General features: G+C 43.2%; 1 protein-coding gene across 11 annotated transcripts in view; it reads right to left on the bottom strand.

The window, feature by feature from the left end:
• Nucleotides 1-583: 583 nt before the first annotated feature.
• Nucleotides 584-23245, bottom strand: part of LOC128689733 (androgen-induced gene 1 protein-like) — a 59104-nt gene continuing 36442 nt past the window's right edge. For all 11 annotated transcript variants that reach the window (XM_070087645.1, XM_070087644.1, XM_070087635.1 and 8 more), the window contains 3 exons: nt 22256-22473; nt 19549-19700; nt 584-1516 (listed from right to left, as the gene is read on the bottom strand). In XM_070087645.1, the coding sequence (XP_069943746.1) occupies nt 1473-1516; nt 19549-19700; nt 22256-22473 (414 nt within the window). In that variant the 3' untranslated portion in view covers nt 584-1472. The remainder of the gene's footprint in view (nt 1517-19548; nt 19701-22255; nt 22474-23245) is intronic.

The raw sequence follows: 23245 nt of genomic DNA, 5'->3' as shown, positions 1-23245 counted from the left end.
AGACATTTCACTATAAGGTGAGCTTTCCAAGTCATGAGACATTTGTATCACAGAATGCCTTTAATACACAGCATTTCACTCAGAGGTGAGTGCACCTTTGAGTGAAATGTTTTTTGATAAAGGTTTCCTGTGTTATGTCCTTGTATTACCCTACTTGTTGGCATTTAGCCTTCCATTCCTATCGTACTGTGTTGTCCTCCTCATCTTTCAGTCAAAAATACACATGGTCAGACCATTTGAAGTAAATTTTTCCACATTCCTTTTTTAGTTTCATATTAATTGCAAATTTTCATTCTCGGCTTAATATAAATTTTAGTACTTTATTTGTAAGTGAATGTTCCTATATTTCCACATATTCAGAAAGATTATTGTTGTGCCTATTCAAATGTAGTTTTTAGATTTTTAACTAAAGTTATTCAAATATTGAACAAATTATCGTCATCAGTTTAAGTGCTAAACCCAAAAGTGTCATACAGAAATATTGAATAAAATATTAAAATGGATAGATGAACAAGATCGAAATGAATGTGTAATAATACTATTAATTACACCATTCTATAATGCATTAAAGAATATACCCATATAGTCACTTTATTCACATGTTTATTTGTAAATAAATACACCTGCTTACACCACAAATACAAATCAGCATAGAAACTATAACGCATTATTACTATTCATGTATGTACACAATATCCATTCATAAAGATTTTAGTCTTCCTAACTGCCAGAACATATAAATCTTTTAACATATAAACAAACTTGTGGAGAAAATACAACAGCAGGTAAATATTTTACATTTCAGACTTATATTGAAACCCTCTTCAACAGTCTTTTGAAGATTATCCCTTTAAAGGTGCTTTGATGCCAGTGAAGGAATCTTGACCCAAGGAATTTGAGTTACCTTCCACTTCCTTGGATCAAACCTGACTACCTCCTATTCCTTAGGAGCTGTATGATCCCTACTGGTTAAGCACTTCCAAATGAATATATATTAATACTGAAGATAATTATTAGGCTTAGATTATTATAATCAAAACTAAGCACTAACCCCACCAGGGTCATATTAGGCTTACAGCCTGTCTACTACACGAGGGTCATTAAATATTTTAATTCCTAAACTATGGATTAAAATAAACTTTTAGCATATACATATATACCAAGAAACACATGCAAACCTAGTTTTACCCTTCAGTCTGTTGAAGAGTACCATAATATGAGACCAAAATATACAATTCATACCATACCAGTGACTATTGTGCAATTACTATATTTTGTGTATTTGCATATATAAATCTTGATGTTTAATGGTTACAACTTGTCTGACCAATGCCTTAGTTCATACAGTTTTGCACAATGTAATAAAGCATAATGAGTGTTGTAAACATTTTGCTTTGAATTCAGATAACATGAAATTTCTGTGAAAAATATTTGTAGCAAAGTATCTTCTGTCAGCTGCACTACTATTGCTCTCACTCTTTCTTCCCCTTTCTTTTTGTCTGCTCTTTTGGAGAACCTGTAACAAATTAATGCTGTTCAAAATATTTCAGTGGAATTAGAAAAAATATAATACAATATTTTATGAGATGAAAAAATAATTAGATACAAAATAAAATTTTTACCAAAATTTCTATAACTATAAACAAAAATATTGTTAATATGGTATTATATCTCAGCCATAAACTGAAACATACATTTGCAATACAAATGCTGTAATCACATTTTTTATCTAGGATGATTCATAAGCTGATTGATGTACTGACTATTGTCATACTGGCTCTGACAAGGTGGAGTAATAAGGCCACCTAAGAAAGTGATCACTATTCATGCCTAAGTTTTATTTTTGAAATTGCTATGGATTCATCTACTCTTATGTTTGAAATATAACAGTGAATTAACTGAATCACCTCACTTAACTAGAGTGCACTCCCTATAGTCAGTATGAATAGCAATAGTAATCATTTTCATTAAAAAATAGATATAACAATGTTGACTTAATGGTTTGTGTACAGAATAAAACGGCTCTTGGTTATATTATTCAACTGTTGTTGGCAGGAGAGGTGCAGCAGTCATAGGTGGTGTCACATTTGTCCAATGTGGAAGTAGGTCGTGCCCAAGGGTTAGGCAAGCGAAGAATTCCTAAGTATTAAGATACCAAGAAGTTGCAGTGTCTGACAGGATTGTAGATGAATAGTTCAAAGAACCGACATGTTAAATTAGACACACGTACAACTCTTGGGTATCTTTATTGAGAAAACGTTTCGCCACACAGTGGCTTCATCAGTCCATACATAGGAGAAACTTGAAGAACAGGAGGAGAATGAGGTAATCAGTCCCTCAACCTTGAGTCGATGTGGTCAGTCCATCAATCTTCAACCTATGACTGCTGCACCTCTCCTGCCATACGGTTTATAAGATGCTTCTCTGCTTATATGCCGTATTCTATTCAAGATTGATGGACTGACCACATCGACTCAAGGTTGAGGGACTGATTACCTCATTCTCCTCCTGTTCTTCAAGTTTCTCCTATGTATGAACTGATGAAGCCACTGTGTGGCAAAACGTTTCCTCAATAAAGATACCCAAGAGTTGCACATGTGTCTAATTTAACAACATGTTGGTTCTTTGAACCATTCATCTACAAGTATCATATTGCTGATCTACAATACTGACAAGCTGATGAGTGAGACATGGGAAGCTTGAATATCTTTATTGCAGAAACATTTTGCTTGCACAGTTGGCTTCATCAGTTGAATACAGGAAAATATAACACTGGAGACAGAAATTAGTCCTGCAACCTTGATATTAACTGATCTAAAGCAGAGGCATGTTGCCAAACCTTATATAATGAAGTATAAGTGAGCTGTAGCAGCTGGAGATGACATAGGTGAATGTAGCCCACCAATGGAAGTAGGTCAAGCTAAATGGTTTGATGCAGCAATACCATGACATCTCGGTACGAAGTCTTCTACAGCTCCTTTGCCAATGGACTGTCGTGCATGACACTTCTACACGTACTGCTACACCTCGCTTCTGCTCCAGTGTATAAGGTCTGTTGCATGCCTCTGCTTTATGCTGAGTAAATAACCACTTTAAAATCAAGGCTGAGGAACTGATCACCTCAATATTACAGCTGTCCCCAGTATTATATTCACAGTAATGTGACTGACATAGCCTGCTGCACAGGCAAAACATTCCATCAATAAAAAAACCCAATTGTTACACAAGTATCTTATTCGTGTCAGTACTGTATACCATCAATAATATGATACTTGTCCAACACAATGGTATCTTGGTACAAGTGTTTTGCATGACCTACTTCCACTAGTGGGCCACACTCACCTGTGACATCACCTCCAGCTGCTATGCCTCACTTCTGCTCTAGCAAATAAGATCTGGTCACATGCCTCCATTTTAGGCTGAAGGACTGATCACCTCAAAATCAGATGAATGTAAGAAACATCCAGCTATGTGTTATCTTTATTTTCAAGACATTTTGCCTGTTCAACAGGATTCTGTTGGATTACAGAGGAGGCAACAGTAGTAGTGAAGACGCAGATATGAAGTGACCAGTCCCTCAGCCTTGAAGAAGTGTATGGTTAGTCTCTCAGTCATGGTGTGTACTCGGCTCTATAGCATCGATCACTGTTAAACTCAGACATGAGAAAGCAGCCAAAAGTGAGCTATGGAGGTGGGGGTGGCATCATAGTAGGCAAAGGCCCACTAGTGAAAGTGAAAACATAAGAATTTTGAAGTATTGCCTATTGACCCCTCTTCAAGGGGGGCTCCTTGGCGTGGTGAAGAGGCTCTTGGTCTGAGGAATTAGCCCTGTCGGTCTTCTTCCTCAGACCGAACCTAATTACCCCCCATTCTCCCCTCCCCTATCCCATCCTCCCCATCCTCCCCTTTTTCCATTCCTCCTCCTCCTCCTCACCCCTCCCTTTTGCCCTTCCTCTTTTTAGCCTTCGTGATTTCTCCCACAGGCGCGCTAGTTCCTAGGTAGGGGAAAGGACACCGGGGTCGATCCCATTCCGTTGAGGTTTCTTGGCGGTGGCGTAGTTTGCCGTGGAATCTGGATTGCCTAGGGATGTCCCGATCCCTCTCCGGTATCCCGGAGTAGCTTTGGGTGTCTTTTGGGCGACGGGTGTATCTCTGGAAGCCACCTTTCGGATTCCGGGGGTGGTGGCTGAAGGAGGTATGCTTTGTGGCGGATATCCGGCCGCCCTCTCTTTTGTCCACCGAGGTAGCTCGGCAGATGTGAGGTTGCTATCCCGGATTGCTGGTTTACTGGCATGAAGGGTAGGGTATGGCACGGGTTCCATGCTGCATCTGCGCTACTAGCGGTGTCGAGTCCTCTTGGGCGCGGAGGGAGATTTCCGGCCCTTTCATTCCTCCTGGGAACTATTCCTCCCCGCTCCCCCCTTTTTTTATTCTTTTTTTTGTTTTTATTTTCTTTTCTTCTTTCTTTTTTTTTCTTAAAAACAAAAAGCAAAGGAGTAACCTAACCATGGCAGCCCTAGTCCATGAAACCACTACCCCCGGGCCCCTTCTTGATACCGCACCCCATTCTGACCCTGCCTTGTGTTTAGACCACTCTTCGGACACTCCTGATGCCCCTGTACCTCTTGCTGGTGCTGTTTCCTCACCCGCTTCAGGTACCGGGGCTTTGACTGACTCCTTCGATTTGTCTGAACTCCGCTCTCCTTTGACTATGCTTCCGGCTTCTCCCTCTACGGTACGGCAATTTTCGAATCGCCCACCCATTTCATGCCGGACCAACTCCGGTCCTACTCCTAAACGCCAACGTCAATCTCCTGATGATGCTCCGTCGTTACCTTCCCATTCTACTCGGAAACGACCGACACGTCAAGCACTCCCTCTCCACGCTCAGTTTCGGACCACACAATGGACTAAATTCTTTACTTTAAGACCAACTTCTTCTTCTGCCTACCTTTCTGACCATAGTATTGCCAAAGCGCTCCTGCGTCATGTTGGCAGAGATATTTCATTTCACGCTCTCAAGAGCGGTACGCGCATCGTCACTGTCCAGAATGCTACCCAAGCTCATGATCTTTCTCTCCTTTCGAATATCGATACTACTCCTATCACTATTGAAAAACATCTTTCTCTCAATTCTTGTAGTGGTACTGTCATTCTGCCCCATACCATAGTCCAACAGAATTTCCAGTCATGTGGCAATGACATTTTTGAACAGCTGGAACTCCAGGATCTCCCAATCCTCAAAGTAGACACTTATGTCCTTCCTGCCCGGGGGCGGAGACGTTACCCTTGCAATGTGGCTCGTTTAACTTTTGACAGCCGAGAACTCCCGTCCTCTGTATATGTCGCGGGACATCGGTTACAAGTTCGAAAGGTGATACCTACACCGCAACAATGTAGAAATTGCTGGCGTTTTGGTCACCCAGCGAAATATTGCAGATCTATGGCCGAATGCCCAGTCTGTGGTGCCGACAACCATTCTAATACATCTTGCAGTCAACCTCCATCTTGCCTTAATTGTAATGAAGCTCACCCTTCGTACTCCCGCCGTTGCCAGGTCTACTTAAATGAACGTGAAATCCGTTGCCTCAAAGAGGCAGAAGGTCTCCCTTATGCTATGGCAGTTACTCATCTCCGCCTCCAAGGGAGACTACCCCGTGTTTCTTATTCTCGTGTTTCCAAACATCCCCCCACTTCTGGGGTCCCATCTTCTGCAGCCTCCTCTGTTGTTACCCCTCCCATAGCCATTACGGCATCTAATCCTTTTGCTGTCCTTGGCTCTGACGTCCCGACTACAACTCAGTCTGTTCTCACATCTTCGCGTCCTTCCTCACAAGCCCCAGTATCGACAAGACCTCGTACGACACCTAATACCAATCGCCCCTCTACTCAGAAGTCCAAAAAATCCACATTGCTCAAATCTTCTTTGCCCCTTCCTTCCCTTCTTCCACCTCCACACGTTACCTTTCCAGTCTCTGTACCTAGTTCTTCCCCTCTCTCTGGCTCTATTACAAGTGTGGAGATTCACCCTCCTCCTCGTACTATGCCTTCCACCCCCGTCCCCTCCCAAGTTTCTCCCTCTTCTGTCACCTCCCAGGTTTCTACCTCTTCTGTCCCCCCCCACACTTCATCTCCAGTCCCTTACACTTTTCCCTCCCCCTCTACTTTGGTACAGTCCATTACTGTCCCAATCTTTACTCACCCTCCTCCTCCTATCTCCAATATGGTTTCCCATACATCTTTGAATTCAGAAACACTTGAAGCCATTTCAGAATATATTGCAGAGACTAAACCTTCAATGGACACTGATTCACTTCCTGTTCCTTCTCTTCCCTCTCCTCCATCTTCACAACCCCATTCTTCGCAACGCTCCGTTCCTTCGCTACTTGAACATCTTCCAATGCCACCACACGTTGACTTTTCTAACCCCTCTAGTCCGTAGGTGCCTTTACCTACAGATTCCTGATATTTTCTTCATCGCCAATCATGGCCTATTTACAGTGGAATATCCGCGGCCTCAGGGGTAATCGGGGTGAGCTTCAGATGTTGCTTTCCAGGTTTTCCCCTGTTGGTGCTTGCTTACAAGAACCAAAATTACACTCGGCTGTTTTCCAACCTATCTCAGGCTATAATTTATTGTATTCTTCGGATCCTTTCTCAGATGGGACCTTTAATGAAAGTGCCCTTCTTCTACGCAATGATATTCCGTACTGTCAACTATTTGTCCATACCTCGCTGCATTACACTGCAGCCCGTATCCACTTGAATAAGTGGTTTACAATATGTTCTTTATATCTCTCTCCTTCTCGAGCATTTTCTATCCCAGACTTTGCCTTTCTTGTTTCATCCTTACCACCACCACTTCTGTTACTTGGTGATTTTAATGCCCACCATTTCCTCTGGGGGGGGTCTCATTGTGACTCACGTGGCATTCAGTTGGAGGCTTTTCTTGCCTCTCACCCCCTCCATGTTTTAAATACGGGTACTCCCACCCATTTTGATCCTCGTACTCATACTCTCTCTTGCATCGATCTATCAGTCTGCTCTTCCTCCACTGCACTAGACTTCACCTGGTCTGTTCTACCAGACTTACATGACAGCGATCATTTTCCGATCATTCTTACTTCTCCTTCCTATTCACCACCTTCCCGTAGCCCTCGCTGGCAATTTGATCGGGCAAATTGGGATCTTTACTCACACCTCACTGCTTTTAGTGAGGTTCCTTCTTCATCCTCCATTGATGAGCTCCTATACATCTTCTCGACATCAGTTTATACCGCAGCTTCTCATTCTATACCCCAAACCTCAGGCAGGCATTCTCAGAAGTGCGTGCCTTGGTGGTCTCCTGCTTGTGCTCGTGCAGTACGTTTGAAACGTGCTGCATGGGGCAGGTACCGGTACAATAGAACCGCTGAGAGACTTGTTGATTTTAAGCAGAAGCGTGCGATCGCTCGCCGTGTCATCCGTGAAGCTAAACGCACTTGTTGGCGAGACTGTTTCCACCATCACCTCTGCTTCTTCTATGAGTGCAGTCTGGAAAAAAGTGAGGAAATTGAGTGGTAAATACTCTCCTGACCCGGCTCCTGTTCTACGGGTCACTGGTGTTGATATAGCAAACCCTCTCGACGTTGCCATTGAACTTGGCACACATCTGGTCCGTATTTCCCGAGGGCTCCATCTATGCCCCTCGTTTCTTTCCTCAAAGTCTGCCAGAGAGTTAGTACCCTTGGACTTTTCTTCTCTCGGAGAAGAACAGTATAATGTGCCTTTTACACTTCAAGAACTGGAGGCAACGCTCTCAGCTTGCCGATCATCGGCAGCTGGGCCTGATGACATTCATATTCGTATGTTACAACATTTACATCGGTCAGCCCTTGTAGTCCTCTTACACCTCTTCAATCTTATTTGGGCACAAGGAGTTCTTCCCCAGCTGTGGAAATCTGCCATTGTTCTCCCTTTCCGCAAACCGGGTACTACAGGACATGATGCCTCCCACTATCGCCCCATCGCTCTTACAAGTGCAGTTTGCAAAGTGATGGAACGCCTCGTAAATCGACGTTTAATGTGGTATTTAGAGACTCACAACAGTCTCTCCGCTAGTCAATATGGCTTTCGTAAGGGTCGTTCTACCATAGACCCCTTACTACGCTTGGATACGTATGTTCGTAATGCCTTTGCGAATAATCACTCAGTTATTGCCATATTTTTTGACCTTGAGAAGGCATATGACACAACTTGGAGGTATAATATTTTGGCCCAGGCCCATTCCTTAGGCCTCCGAGGCAATCTACCATCCTTCCTTAAGAACTTTTTAACTGACAGACATTTCCGTGTTCGAGTCAATAATGTTCTTTCCCCGGACTTCGTCCAAGCTGAAGGTGTCCCTCAGGGATGTGTTCTAAGCACAACACTTTTTCTCCTTGCTATAAATGATTTGGCCTCTGTTCTTCCACCCAATATTTGGTCATCACTCTATGTTGATGACTTCGCTATTGCTTGTGCAGGCGCTGACTGTCACCTTATTGCAGTTTCTCTCCAGCATGCGGTCGACCGTGTTTCCACTTGGGCCACCACACATGGGTTTAAATTTTCAAGTACCAAAACTCACCAAATTACTTTCACTAGACGCTCTGTTATCTCCGATCATCCTTTGTATCTCTATGGCTCCCGTATCCCCGAACGTGATACAGTCAGGTTTCTAGGCCTTCTCTTTGACCGTCGGTTAACCTGGAAACCTCACATTACCTCTCTGAAGACAACTTGTCACAGCCGGCTAAACCTTCTTAAAACCCTTGCTCATCTTTCCTGGGGAGCTGATCGTCGAACTCTGCTTCGCCTACATTCAGCCCTCGTTTTATCGAAACTCGATTATGGTGACCAGATTTATTCCGCGGCCTCTCCTGCTACTCTCTCTAGCCTTAACTCTATCCATCACCAAGGCTTACGTTTGTGCCTTGGTGCTTTTCGCTCTTCCCCTGTTGAGAGCCTCTATACAGAAGCAAATGTTCCATCCTTGTCTGATCGCCGTGATGCCCATTGCCTTCGTTACTATGTACGCTCTCACGATCTACACAATCCTTCCATTTATAGAATGGTCACCGATATTAGTAGACATTCTTTATTCGTTCGCCGCCCCTGTTTGCTCCGTCCCTTTTCTCTTCGCCTACTTTCACTCTTGTCTTCCCTTCAGTTACCACCTTTATATGTTCATGTAGCATCTCACTTTTCCCTACCCCCCTGGGAAGTTCCAGCTGTTCGGGTCTGTTCTTTCTCACTCCCTTGCTCGAAAGCTCAACTGCCTACGGTGGCTTCCCGCTCTCTTTTTCTTGATCACTTCCACTCTCATTCTCATGCCACCGCTGTGTACACAGATGGCTCTAAGTCTTCAGACGGCGTCGGATTCGCAGCAGTGTTTCCGGACAGCGTCGTACGAGGGCATTTACTATCTTCAGCTAGCATTTTTACTGCTGAACTGTATGCCATTCTTGCAGCACTTATTCGTATCGCATCTATGCCTGTGTCATCATTTGTAGTAGTCTCAGACTCCCTTAGTGCTCTACAGGCTATTCGAAAATTTGATACATCTCATCCCCTAGTTCTCCGTATCCAACTTTGGCTACGCCGTATCTCTACCAAACATAAAGATATTGTTTTTTGTTGGGTCCCTGGTCATGTCGACGTACAGGGCAATGAACAGGCAGACACTGCTGCGCGGTCAGCAGTATATGACCTACCAATTTCCTATCGAGGTGTTCCATTTCTGGACTATTTTGCTGCAATAGCTACCCACCTTCGCACCCGTTGGCAACAACGTTGGTCAACTCTGCTCGGTAACAAACTTCATTCTATTAAACCGAGCATAGGTTACTGGCCGTCTTCTTGTCATCAGTGCCGAGGTTGGGAGACCACTCTCTCCCGCCTTCGCATTGGCCACACTCGTCTTACTCATGGGTATCTCATGGAGAGGCACCCTGTTCCTCTCTGTGAGCAGTGTCAAGTTCCAGTATCGATTAGCCACATTCTGTTAGACTGCCCTCTCTATCAACGAGCACGCAGAATTTACCTCCAACGTCGTCTTCGTTCTCCTACTCTCTCTTTACCTTCCCTTCTTGCTGATGGACCCTCCTTTAATCCTGACTCTCTCATTGACTTCTTGACAACGACTGATTTACTCCACAAACTCTGATGATACTTTTCGCACTCCCCTCAGCCCTTTCTGGTTCAGTCTCTTGCTGCCCTTTACCCTTTCACCATCCACTGCCCCGCTGTTATCCGTAACCTGTTGCTCATCCATCTCCCTTTTGCCACCTGATGCCCTCGCTTCCTTCCTGCCCTGCAGCGCTGTATAGTCCTTGTGGCTTAGCGCTTCTTTTTGATTATAATAATAATAATGCCTATTGACCCATGTTAGGCAGGTCTGCATCACTAATTCTTCTCATTCATAACTGTTGATTGAGCAACAAAATTGTAGATGTCCTTTGTACCAAGATCCCATGGTGATGCTGTATCAATCATTAAAATAATGGTATAATGGAGACAACAGTAGTAGTTAAGAGGTATGTCTAGTTCCATAGCTTCACTGCAAAGTTATGGAACTGAACACACATGGCCAAAGGATTGAAATTCTCAAACTAACTTCAAGACTGAGGGACTAATCACCTCATATTTATGTCTCCCTCCACTTATGTTATCTCCTGTATTTTGACTAAAGTAGCCTGGTGAGCAGGTAAAATGTCAATAAAGATATACTGTTACACATGTATCTTACTTATCTGCTTGTCATTACCGTATACCATCAATATAACGATACTTGTCAGACACAGTAACTTGGTGGAGCAGACTACAATTTTGCTGCTTAACTAATATTTATGAGTGAGAAGAATTAGTTTTGAGGACCTGCCTAGCATGGTCCAGTAGGCTTGTTGCAGCACTCCTTAATTCCTATTTTCTTACTTCCACTAGTGTGATCCCACTTCCTATGACACCATCCCCATCTCCACAGCTCACTTCTGGCATTATATCAGGCTGCTTCCTCATGCCTGAGATTCACAATGAGCAAAGCTATGGAGCTGAGCACACAATGTGACTGAGAACTGACCACTCAACTTCAAGGCTGAGGGACACATCGCCTCGTATATCTCTGCTACTTATGTCATCTCTGTATTTCGACTGAGAAAAACTTCTGAGCAGGTGAAACAGTTCATCAATAAAGATACCATACTGTTACACATATGTGTCTTACTGATCTACTTGTTGATATTGTATGCCATTAATATGATTACTCAAGACTGTGCGAGGGGCTTGGACTTCCAGCAGGCATGTGTGAGCGTGTTTGATAGGAGTGAATGGAGACAAATGGTTTTTAATACTTGACGTGCTGTTGGAGTGTGAGCAAAGTAACATTTATGAAGGGGTTCAGGGAAACCGGCAGGCCGAACTTGAGTCCTGGAGATGGGAAGTACAGTGCCTGCACTCTGAAGGAGGGGTGTTAATGTTGCAGTTCAAAAACTGTAGTGTAAAGCACCCTTCTGGCAAGACAGTGATGGAGTGAATGATGGTGAAAGTTTTTCTTTTTCGGGCCACCCTGCCTTGGTGGGAATCGGCCAGTGTGATAATAAAATAATAAATAAAAAGACTGCTCTAACTCTCTATTATTATATCTGACTGAAGAGGCCTGCTGCACTGGTTAAATATTTCAGCAATAAGGATACCTGAGTATTACATCATGTTCATCAACTTGTCAGTATTGTATACCATCAATAATAGGATAGAGGAGAGCCCCACATTACGGCATTTTGATAATGCAGTGGTTTTCAATTATACCCATTCTTCATTTATTCACCTCTTCAAGGGGGGCTCCTTGGCGTGGTGAAGAGGCTCTTGGTCTGAGGAATTAGCCCTGTCGGTCTTCTTCCTCAGACCGAACCTAATTACCCCCCATTCTCCCCTCCCCTATCCCATCCTCCCCATCCTCCCCTTTTTCCATTCCTCCTCCTCCTCCTCACCCCTCCCTTTTGCCCTTCCTCTTTTTAGCCTTCGTGATTTCTCCCACAGGCGCGCTAGTTCCTAGGTAGGGGAAAGGACACCGGGGTCGATCCCATTCCGTTGAGGTTTCTTGGCGGTGGCGTAGTTTGCCGTGGAATCTGGATTGCCTAGGGATGTCCCGATCCCTCTCCGGTATCCCGGAGTAGCTTTGGGTGTCTTTTGGGTGACGGGTGTATCTCTGGAAGCCACCTTTCGGATTCCGGGGGTGGTGGCTGAAGGAGGTATGCTTTGTGGCGGATATCCGGCCGCCCTCTCTTTTGTCCACCGAGGTAGCTCGGCAGATGTGAGGTTGCTATCCCGGATTGCTGGTTTACTGGCATGAAGGGTAGGGTATGGCACGGGTTCCATGCTGCATCTGCGCTACTAGCGGTGTCGAGTCCTCTTGGGCGCGGAGGGAGATTTCCGGCCCTTTCATTCCTCCTGGGAACTATTCCTCCCCGCTCCCCCCTTTTTTTATTCTTTTTTTTGTTTTTATTTTCTTTTCTTCTTTCTTTTTTTTTCTTAAAAACAAAAAGCAAAGGAGTAACCTAACCATGGCAGCCCTAGTCCATGAAACCACTACCCCCGGGCCCCTTCTTGATACCGCACCCCATTCTGACCCTGCCTTGTGTTTAGACCACTCTTCGGACACTCCTGATGCCCCTGTACCTCTTGCTGGTGCTGTTTCCTCACCCGCTTCAGGTACCGGGGCTTTGACTGACTCCTTCGATTTGTCTGAACTCCGCTCTCCTTTGACTATGCTTCCGGCTTCTCCCTCTACGGTACGGCAATTTTCGAATCGCCCACCCATTTCATGCCGGACCAACTCCGGTCCTACTCCTAAACGCCAACGTCAATCTCCTGATGATGCTCCGTCGTTACCTTCCCATTCTACTCGGAAACGACCGACACGTCAAGCACTCCCTCTCCACGCTCAGTTTCGGACCACACAATGGACTAAATTCTTTACTTTAAGACCAACTTCTTCTTCTGCCTACCTTTCTGACCATAGTATTGCCAAAGCGCTCCTGCGTCATGTTGGCAGAGATATTTCATTTCACGCTCTCAAGAGCGGTACGCGCATCGTCACTGTCCAGAATGCTACCCAAGCTCATGATCTTTCTCTCCTTTCGAATATCGATACTACTCCTATCACTATTGAAAAACATCTTTCTCTCAATTCTTGTAGTGGTACTGTCATTCTGCCCCATACCATAGTCCAACAGAATTTCCAGTCATGTGGCAATGACATTTTTGAACAGCTGGAACTCCAGGATCTCCCAATCCTCAAAGTAGACACTTATGTCCTTCCTGCCCGGGGGCGGAGACGTTACCCTTGCAATGTGGCTCGTTTAACTTTTGACAGCCGAGAACTCCCGTCCTCTGTATATGTCGCGGGACATCGGTTACAAGTTCGAAAGGTGATACCTACACCGCAACAATGTAGAAATTGCTGGCGTTTTGGTCACCCAGCGAAATATTGCAGATCTATGGCCGAATGCCCAGTCTGTGGTGCCGACAACCATTCTAATACATCTTGCAGTCAACCTCCATCTTGCCTTAATTGTAATGAAGCTCACCCTTCGTACTCCCGCCGTTGCCAGGTCTACTTAAATGAACGTGAAATCCGTTGCCTCAAAGAGGCAGAAGGTCTCCCTTATGCTATGGCAGTTACTCATCTCCGCCTCCAAGGGAGACTACCCCGTGTTTCTTATTCTCGTGTTTCCAAACATCCCCCCACTTCTGGGGTCCCATCTTCTGCAGCCTCCTCTGTTGTTACCCCTCCCATAGCCATTACGGCATCTAATCCTTTTGCTGTCCTTGGCTCTGACGTCCCGACTACAACTCAGTCTGTTCTCACATCTTCGCGTCCTTCCTCACAAGCCCCAGTATCGACAAGACCTCGTACGACACCTAATACCAATCGCCCCTCTACTCAGAAGTCCAAAAAATCCACATTGCTCAAATCTTCTTTGCCCCTTCCTTCCCTTCTTCCACCTCCACACGTTACCTTTCCAGTCTCTGTACCTAGTTCTTCCCCTCTCTCTGGCTCTATTACAAGTGTGGAGATTCACCCTCCTCCTCGTACTATGCCTTCCACCCCCGTCCCCTCCCAAGTTTCTCCCTCTTCTGTCACCTCCCAGGTTTCTACCTCTTCTGTCCCCCCCCACACTTCATCTCCAGTCCCTTACACTTTTCCCTCCCCCTCTACTTTGGTACAGTCCATTACTGTCCCAATCTTTACTCACCCTCCTCCTCCTATCTCCAATATGGTTTCCCATACATCTTTGAATTCAGAAACACTTGAAGCCATTTCAGAATATATTGCAGAGACTAAACCTTCAATGGACACTGATTCACTTCCTGTTCCTTCTCTTCCCTCTCCTCCATCTTCACAACCCCATTCTTCGCAACGCTCCGTTCCTTCGCTACTTGAACATCTTCCAATGCCACCACACGTTGACTTTTCTAACCCCTCTAGTCCGTAGGTGCCTTTACCTACAGATTCCTGATATTTCCTTCATCGCCAATCATGGCCTATTTACAGTGGAATATCCGCGGCCTCAGGGGTAATCGGGGTGAGCTTCAGATGTTGCTTTCCAGGTTTTCCCCTGTTGGTGCTTGCTTACAAGAACCAAAATTACACTCGGCTGTTTTCCAACCTATCTCAGGCTATAATTTATTGTATTCTTCGGATCCTTTCTCAGATGGGACCTTTAATGAAAGTGCCCTTCTTCTACGCAATGATATTCCGTACTGTCAACTATTTGTCCATACCTCGCTGCATTACACTGCAGCCCGTATCCACTTGAATAAGTGGTTTACAATATGTTCTTTATATCTCTCTCCTTCTCGAGCATTTTCTATCCCAGACTTTGCCTTTCTTGTTTCATCCTTACCACCACCACTTCTGTTACTTGGTGATTTTAATGCCCACCATTTCCTCTGGGGGGGGTCTCATTGTGACTCACGTGGCATTCAGTTGGAGGCTTTTCTTGCCTCTCACCCCCTCCATGTTTTAAATACGGGTACTCCCACCCATTTTGATCCTCGTACTCATACTCTCTCTTGCATCGATCTATCAGTCTGCTCTTCCTCCACTGCACTAGACTTCACCTGGTCTGTTCTACCAGACTTACATGACAGCGATCATTTTCCGATCATTCTTACTTCTCCTTCCTATTCACCACCTTCCCGTAGCCCTCGCTGGCAATTTGATCGGGCAAATTGGGATCTTTACTCACACCTCACTGCTTTTAGTGAGGTTCCTTCTTCATCCTCCATTGATGAGCTCCTACACATCTTCTCGACATCAGTTTATACCGCAGCTTCTCATTCTATACCCCAAACCTCAGGCAGGCATTCTCAGAAGTGCGTGCCTTGGTGGTCTCCTGCTTGTGCTCGTGCAGTACGTTTGAAACGTGCTGCATGGGGCAGGTACCGGTACAATAGAACCGCTGAGAGACTTGTTGATTTTAAGCAGAAGCGTGCGATCGCTCGCCGTGTCATCCGTGAAGCTAAACGCACTTGTTGGCGAGACTATGTTTCCACCATCACCTCTGCTTCTTCTATGAGTGCAGTCTGGAAAAAAGTGAGGAAATTGAGTGGTAAATACTCTCCTGACCCGGCTCCTGTTCTACGGGTCACTGGTGTTGATATAGCAAACCCTCTCGACGTTGCCATTGAACTTGGCACACATCTGGTCCGTATTTCCCGAGGGCTCCATCTATGCCCCTCGTTTCTTTCCTCAAAGTCTGCCAGAGAGTTAGTACCCTTGGACTTTTCTTCTCTCGGAGAAGAACAGTATAATGTGCCTTTTACACTTCAAGAACTGGAGGCAACGCTCTCAGCTTGCCGATCATCGGCAGCTGGGCCTGATGACATTCATATTCGTATGTTACAACATTTACATCGGTCAGCCCTTGTAGTCCTCTTACACCTCTTCAATCTTATTTGGGCACAAGGAGTTCTTCCCCAGCTGTGGAAATCTGCCATTGTTCTCCCTTTCCGCAAACCGGGTACTACAGGACATGATGCCTCCCACTATCGCCCCATCGCTCTTACAAGTGCAGTTTGCAAAGTGATGGAACGCCTCGTAAATCGACGTTTAATGTGGTATTTAGAGACTCACAACAGTCTCTCCGCTAGTCAATATGGCTTTCGTAAGGGTCGTTCTACCATAGACCCCTTACTACGCTTGGATACGTATGTTCGTAATGCCTTTGCGAATAATCACTCAGTTATTGCCATATTTTTTGACCTTGAGAAGGCATATGACACAACTTGGAGGTATAATATTTTGGCCCAGGCCCATTCCTTAGGCCTCCGAGGCAATCTACCATCCTTCCTTAAGAACTTTTTAACTGACAGACATTTCCGTGTTCGAGTCAATAATGTTCTTTCCCCGGACTTCGTCCAAGCTGAAGGTGTCCCTCAGGGATGTGTTCTAAGCACAACACTTTTTCTCCTTGCTATAAATGATTTGGCCTCTGTTCTTCCACCCAATATTTGGTCATCACTCTATGTTGATGACTTCGCTATTGCTTGTGCAGGCGCTGACTGTCACCTTATTGCAGTTTCTCTCCAGCATGCGGTCGACCGTGTTTCCACTTGGGCCACCACACATGGGTTTAAATTTTCAAGTACCAAAACTCACCAAATTACTTTCACTAGACGCTCTGTTATCTCCGATCATCCTTTGTATCTCTATGGCTCCCCTATCCCCGAACGTGATACAGTCAGGTTTCTAGGCCTTCTCTTTGACCGTCGGTTAACCTGGAAACCTCACATTACCTCTCTGAAGGCAACTTGTCACAGCCGGCTAAACCTTCTTAAAACCCTTGCTCATCTTTCCTGGGGAGCTGATCGTCGAACTCTGCTTCGCCTACATTCAGCCCTCGTTTTATCGAAACTCGATTATGGTGACCAGATTTATTCCGCGGCCTCTCCTGCTACTCTCTCTAGCCTTAACTCTATCCATCACCAAGGCTTACGTTTGTGCCTTGGTGCTTTTCGCTCTTCCCCTGTTGAGAGCCTCTATACAGAAGCAAATGTTCCATCCTTGTCTGATCGCCGTGATGCCCATTGCCTTCGTTACTATGTACGCTCTCACGATCTACACAATCCTTCCATTTATAGAATGGTCACCGATATTAGTAGACATTCTTTATTCGTTCGCCGCCCCTGTTTGCTCCGTCCCTTTTCTCTTCGCCTACTTTCACTCTTGTCTTCCCTTCAGTTACCACCTTTATATGTTCATGTAGCATCTCACTTTTCCCTACCCCCCTGGGAAGTTCCAGCTGTTCGGGTCTGTTCTTTCTCACTCCCTTGCTCGAAAGCTCAACTGCCTACGGTGGCTTCCCGCTCTCTTTTTCTTGATCACTTCCACTCTCATTCTCATGCCACCGCTGTGTACACAGATGGCTCTAAGTCTTCAGACGGCGTCGGATTCGCAGCAGTGTTTCCGGACAGCGTCGTACGAGGGCATTTACTATCTTCAGCTAGCATTTTTACTGCTGAACTGTATGCCATTCTTGCAGCACTTATTCGTATCGCATCTATGCCTGTGTCATCATTTGTAGTAGTCTCAGACTCCCTTAGTGCTCTACAGGCTATACGAAAATTTGATGCATCTCATCCCCTAGTTCTCCGTATCCAACTTTGGCTACGCCGTATCTCTACCAAACATAAAGATATTGTTTTTTGTTGGGTCCCTGGTCATGTCGACGTACAGGGCAATGAACAGGCAGACACTGCTGCGCGGTCAGCAGTATATGACCTACCAATTTCCTATCGAGGTGTTCCATTTCTGGACTATTTTGCTGCAATAGCTACCCACCTTCGCACCCGTTGGCAACAACGTTGGTCAACTCTGCTCGGTAACAAACTTCATTCTATTAAACCGAGCATAGGTTACTGGCCGTCTTCTTGTCATCAGTGCCGAGGTTGGGAGACCACTCTCTCCCGCCTTCGCATTGGCCACACTCGTCTTACTCATGGGTATCTCATGGAGAGGCACCCTGTTCCTCTCTGTGAGCAGTGTCAAGTTCCAGTATCGATTAGCCACATTCTGTTAGACTGCCCTCTCTATCAACGAGCACGCAGAATTTACCTCCAACGTCGTCTTCGTTCTCCTACTCTCTCTTTACCTTCCCTTCTTGCTGATGGACCCTCCTTTAATCCTGACTCTCTCATTGACTTCTTGACAACGACTGATTTACTCCACAAACTCTGATGATACTTTTCGCACTCCCCTCAGCCCTTTCTGGTTCAGTCTCTTACTGCCCTTTACCCTTTTACCATCCACTGCCCCGCTGTTATCCGTAACCTGTTGCTCATCCATCTCCCTTTTGCCACCTGATGCCCTCGCTTCCTTCCTGCCCTGCAGCGCTGTATAGTCCTTGTGGCTTAGCGCTTCTTTTTGATTATAATAATAATAATAATAATTCATTTATTCAGACTTCCTATAATAAATATATTCGCCACATACTATAAACTAAGGGTGAAATATTTTAATGTAAGTAATGTGCACTGTATTTTTTAGGCCTAGCTTTATTGCTCGCTTAATATATGATAGCGTAAACATGTTATCTGGCTTTTATGTGCATTTGAAAGTGAAAAAAGGCTATGATTTTCACTTTACAGCAGTAGCCCAGAACCTAACCTGCTGTACGTATAAGCAGGGCCCTCCTGTACTCGTCTGACACAGCAACATCACGGTATCTTGGTAAAGTGGATGTATTCTGCAACGCCTTTTCTAAATAACTGTTAAGCAAGATCCACTTCATGTTTGATGTCACTTTCAGCTTCTGCTCCAGTATGTAAGGTCTCTACATATCTCTGCTTTAGATTGAGTGAGTGACCACCTCCTATCAAGGTAAGGGACTGTTATTATTATTATTATCACACTGGCCGATTCCCACCAAGGCAGGGTGGCCCGAAAAAGAAAAACTTTCACCATCATTCACTCCATCACTGTCTTGCCAGAAGGGTGCTTTACACTACAGTTTTTAAACTGCAACATTAACACCCCTCCTTCAGAGTGCAGGCACTGTACTTCCCATCTCCAGGACTCAAGTCCGGCCTGCCGGTTTCCCTGAACCCCTTCATAAATGTTACTTTGCTCACAATTACTTCTACTGTCTCCTGTGTTATATTCCCCTGTATTTGGCTGCAGCAGCCTGCTGCACTAGGAAAGCTTTTTGGCAATAAAGATACATAAGTGTTGCAAGTGTGTCTTATTCATCAACCTTTTGGTACTGTGTACCACCAATAATTACCCAAGCTGTATACATGTATTATGTTTGGTGGCTTAGGACTCTTATCAAAAAAAATTAATTAGTAGGACAACAAATTAGACTGAAGTGCTTATAATCTAGTAGATAAAGACTGTCAAACCATAATTTTACAGTATGGAGCCATGTTCTTTGTCTCATTAGTAAAGTGAAACTCGATTTACACAACCTGTTATCTTAAATTTTTCCAATTTTTAACTGTAGTCTAAAATTACTATTCTGCACTTACCCCATACCCTGTGGTGAAGCTTCTGACCCAAGAAAACAAAAAGAAGATTTGGTAAAAGAAGAGCAGCTAAGAAAAGTGTTCTTCCAGTAAAGTCCAGAACTTCAAATACTGGATACACCCAGATGCCACCAGCATATGCAATGTAACAAATCCTGCAAAAAAAAAAAAAAAAATAAATCAGTACCAAATATCATAAAAATGCTATGAATAGTTAAAGATTATATTATTCTTTCCCCTCAAGGCTGTATAGCCCTTGTGGCTTAGCGCTTCTTTTTGATTATAATAATAATAATTTCCCCTCAAGGAAGGTTCCTTGACACGGGTGAGGGGCTCTTGATCTAGGGAATTGGATCTGTGCTCTGGTTCCCTGAATTAGGCCTGAATACCTTCCACATCTCCCCCACAGGCATTGCATAATCCTATGGGTTTAGCACTCTCCCTTGATTATAATAAATTATTCTTTTTATATAACCCCCATACATATGCTTCCTCATGAATAAAATGAAATAAAATGTACTCTTATTACAATAAAACTCATATTGAACCTTTTGCTAACTGCCAACCCTTGTTAACTGATTTCCTTTATGGCTGGCAATATCATTAAAAAATACAATAAAATTTCACTGCATTATAAGTGGTAACCTGGTGGATGGCAGAGAAAGAGAGCAGTAAGTACATCTGATTAATTTTGATTCAGTTTATCTCATAAAATCATGCACAGCCTCCATGTGCATTTCTATTGTCACGTCCTAATTACTGCCATTATTTTTTCAGCAAAAATTTATGCAATCCTTTGAAAAGTGAATATAACACAAATAATGTTCAACAAGCATTTAAAAAATCATTACTCATAAAAGTATATTGTATGGACTATGAATTTAACAGTGGTTTAACTTCTGTACCGTGGGTGATACTGAACAATACTCTGAAAGTAATGTCTTCCAATTTTATGCTATTCTTGTACCGAGTCTCTATGAACCAAAGTTAGTGGAATTAGATAAAAATGCTCTGACTTTGGTATTAAAAAAATCATAATGAACCATTTGTAGATGCTTTTGGGAAATATTTAATTAGCTAATGAAAAATCTCTTCAACCCTTGGATTTAATGCAAACAAAGCTCTTAAAATTATTCATGGTTGGCTAAAAACTACCAAACTCTTTACATGAGGATAAAGCTTAGTATTCTTAGTCAGTTTCAAGACAAATGAACCTACCATTGTACTTGTTATTAAGAGACTGAAAAATAAAACATCAAAGCAAATCTTACTAGATGTCCAAGTAGATACAAAAAAAAAAGCAATAATGTAGAATTCTACAACTACGTATAAGACAATACTCATTATAGACACCAAGAGCACTTTAACCATCCATGAAATATATACATGTTTGTATTCACTGGGCTGTATAGCCCTTGTGGCTTAGCGCTTCTTTTTGATTATAATAATAATAATTGTATTCACTGGACATTCCATCCCTCCAAGTACTCCACAAAGGCTCTGAGGTAAAATTATGACCACTCAACTTCTTTAACCCTTAAACTGTCCAAATGTAGATCTACATTTGCACGCATAGTGCTCCGACCTTGATTTTCTCCATGAGAAAGAATGTAAAAAAAAAGCGGAGATCTACATTCGGAGTGCTACGTGAGCAAATGTAGATCTACATTTGGACAGTTTAAGGGTTAAAGTTACTGATTGTATCCCTTGTACAGGGTGCTATGATGCTGAAGGGCTCTTGATCCAAAGGACTGGAGCTACCATTTCCTTGGCTCAAACCTGATTACCTCCCATTCTCAAGAGGCTGTATGACACCTATGGCTTTGGTGTTTCCTTATACTATTAATAATATCTGATTTGGTATTAAATAAAATGCATGCAAAGGTGAGTTAACTTCTACAAGATTAAGACTGCTAAGCATTACATCTTTGTGATAATTAAACCTTTATATAGCAAGACCTCAGTATAACAGAAATAAATGGAAAGGGGGTGTCCAATTAAACGAAAATACACAGTACTGCAATGCCATATGCACATGCAATAGTCAGCTGTATGGAGAGCCTATTGGACACTCCCACACTACTGCTATTACAAAAAATCTTAATGGATCAGACTTGGGCCACTGTATGTATTTGTCTGCTAACAGACAGACAAAAAGCTCAATGCAGCAGAAATGTTGTTACATCAAGCATTTGTCCAGCCAAATATTTTGTCCTTTATATCAGAAATCCATTACATGGGTCCATTATATTGAGGTTTTACTATAAAATATATCCAGACCAGATAAATACTGTCTTCTTAATCCTTTATTTTTGTCAACAAACTACATTCTTATGTAATCACACAACCCTGAGTTACATTCCCTTGGAAGACAATCTTACAACTCTACAAATTAGTTCTACATGACAACCAAAAACTCCTTTCTCGAAACAACAATGTACAGTAATTCAATTTTAACCCTATAAAATATTAACTATAATAAATTGAGTGTTATGCCTATTTATTTTAACATAATCCTCTCTTTTATTTAATTCATGCTAGAGACATTATTATCACAGCATTAAAGTGCCAAATTTTAAAATTCTAAATTTAAGTTTAAATTCTAGATTTAAATTTAAAATTCTAGAGTTGAAGTCTAGATTTCAAAGATTGACTATTTTAATATTCCATTTATTTACAGAAATGTACTAAAAACTATAATGATACATACCAGGAAAGGTAGAGGAAGTAAGCAACAAGTATAGGCACATAGAGTTTCCATCCTTTCAGATAAAAGTGATATACCATGTACATCTCTAGAATGGTGCCAATGACTGGCAAGGTATGCATGATGTGGTTCAGCCAAGAAGGGAACCATTCATCAAGGGATGCTGGGAAGATTAGCTCCCGGTCAAAAGCATACAAAGCCCAGAAGATGAATGATACAAACTGTCAAAAGAAAAAGATAATGAATGAGTTGAGTATCAGTGGTAATAATATAATAAAAAAATAGAAAATACATAGTATTTGCAGTTTGGAGGGTCATCTGAACTATATTATTGGCACACTTCTGGCAAGACAGTGATACAGTGAATGATAGTGAAAGTGTTTCTTCCTTTTCAGGTCACCCTACTTTGGTAAGAGACAGCCAGTGTGTTGAAAAAAAAATGTGTGCGTATATATGTACAGCAGGGCACCACTTATGGCAGGTTAGGTTCCAGGCTACCGCCGTAAAGCAGAAATCGCCATAAGTGGAACACACTTTTCTTCCACTTATAAATGCATATAAATACTAGATAATAAGTTTACACTAACATATATTAAGTTAGCTATAGAACTAGGCATTAAAAAACAATAAAAAAGTAAAATACACATATAGTACACTCATTACTTACCTCAAAATATTTGTAGTTTTAATCTAGGGTGAGATGAGTAGTATGTGATGGCTACCATACCAGGCCACCCCACACACACACATAGTATTCTGACATTTAAGCATCCCAGAGTGATAAAATGCATATACAGTTCACTCATTACTTACCTTAAAATATTTGTAGTCTTAATGTAGGGTCAGAGGTGGGTAAACGAGATAAAATGAATAAATGAGAGAGAAAGAGAATGAGTACATGAGGGAGGACAGGCGCAGAGTTATGTAAACAAACCAGGCAAATGCAAGTTTTGTAAACAAACAAAGTGTACACGTCTGGTTTGTGTACAAGTT

The sequence above is a fragment of the Cherax quadricarinatus genome, chromosome 22 (genome assembly GCF_038502225.1).
Source record: "Cherax quadricarinatus isolate ZL_2023a chromosome 22, ASM3850222v1, whole genome shotgun sequence".
Classification (NCBI taxonomy): Eukaryota; Metazoa; Arthropoda; class Malacostraca; order Decapoda; family Parastacidae; genus Cherax; species Cherax quadricarinatus.
Note: the sequence above shows the minus strand (reverse complement) of the source record. Positions and strands in the feature narration are given on the sequence as shown.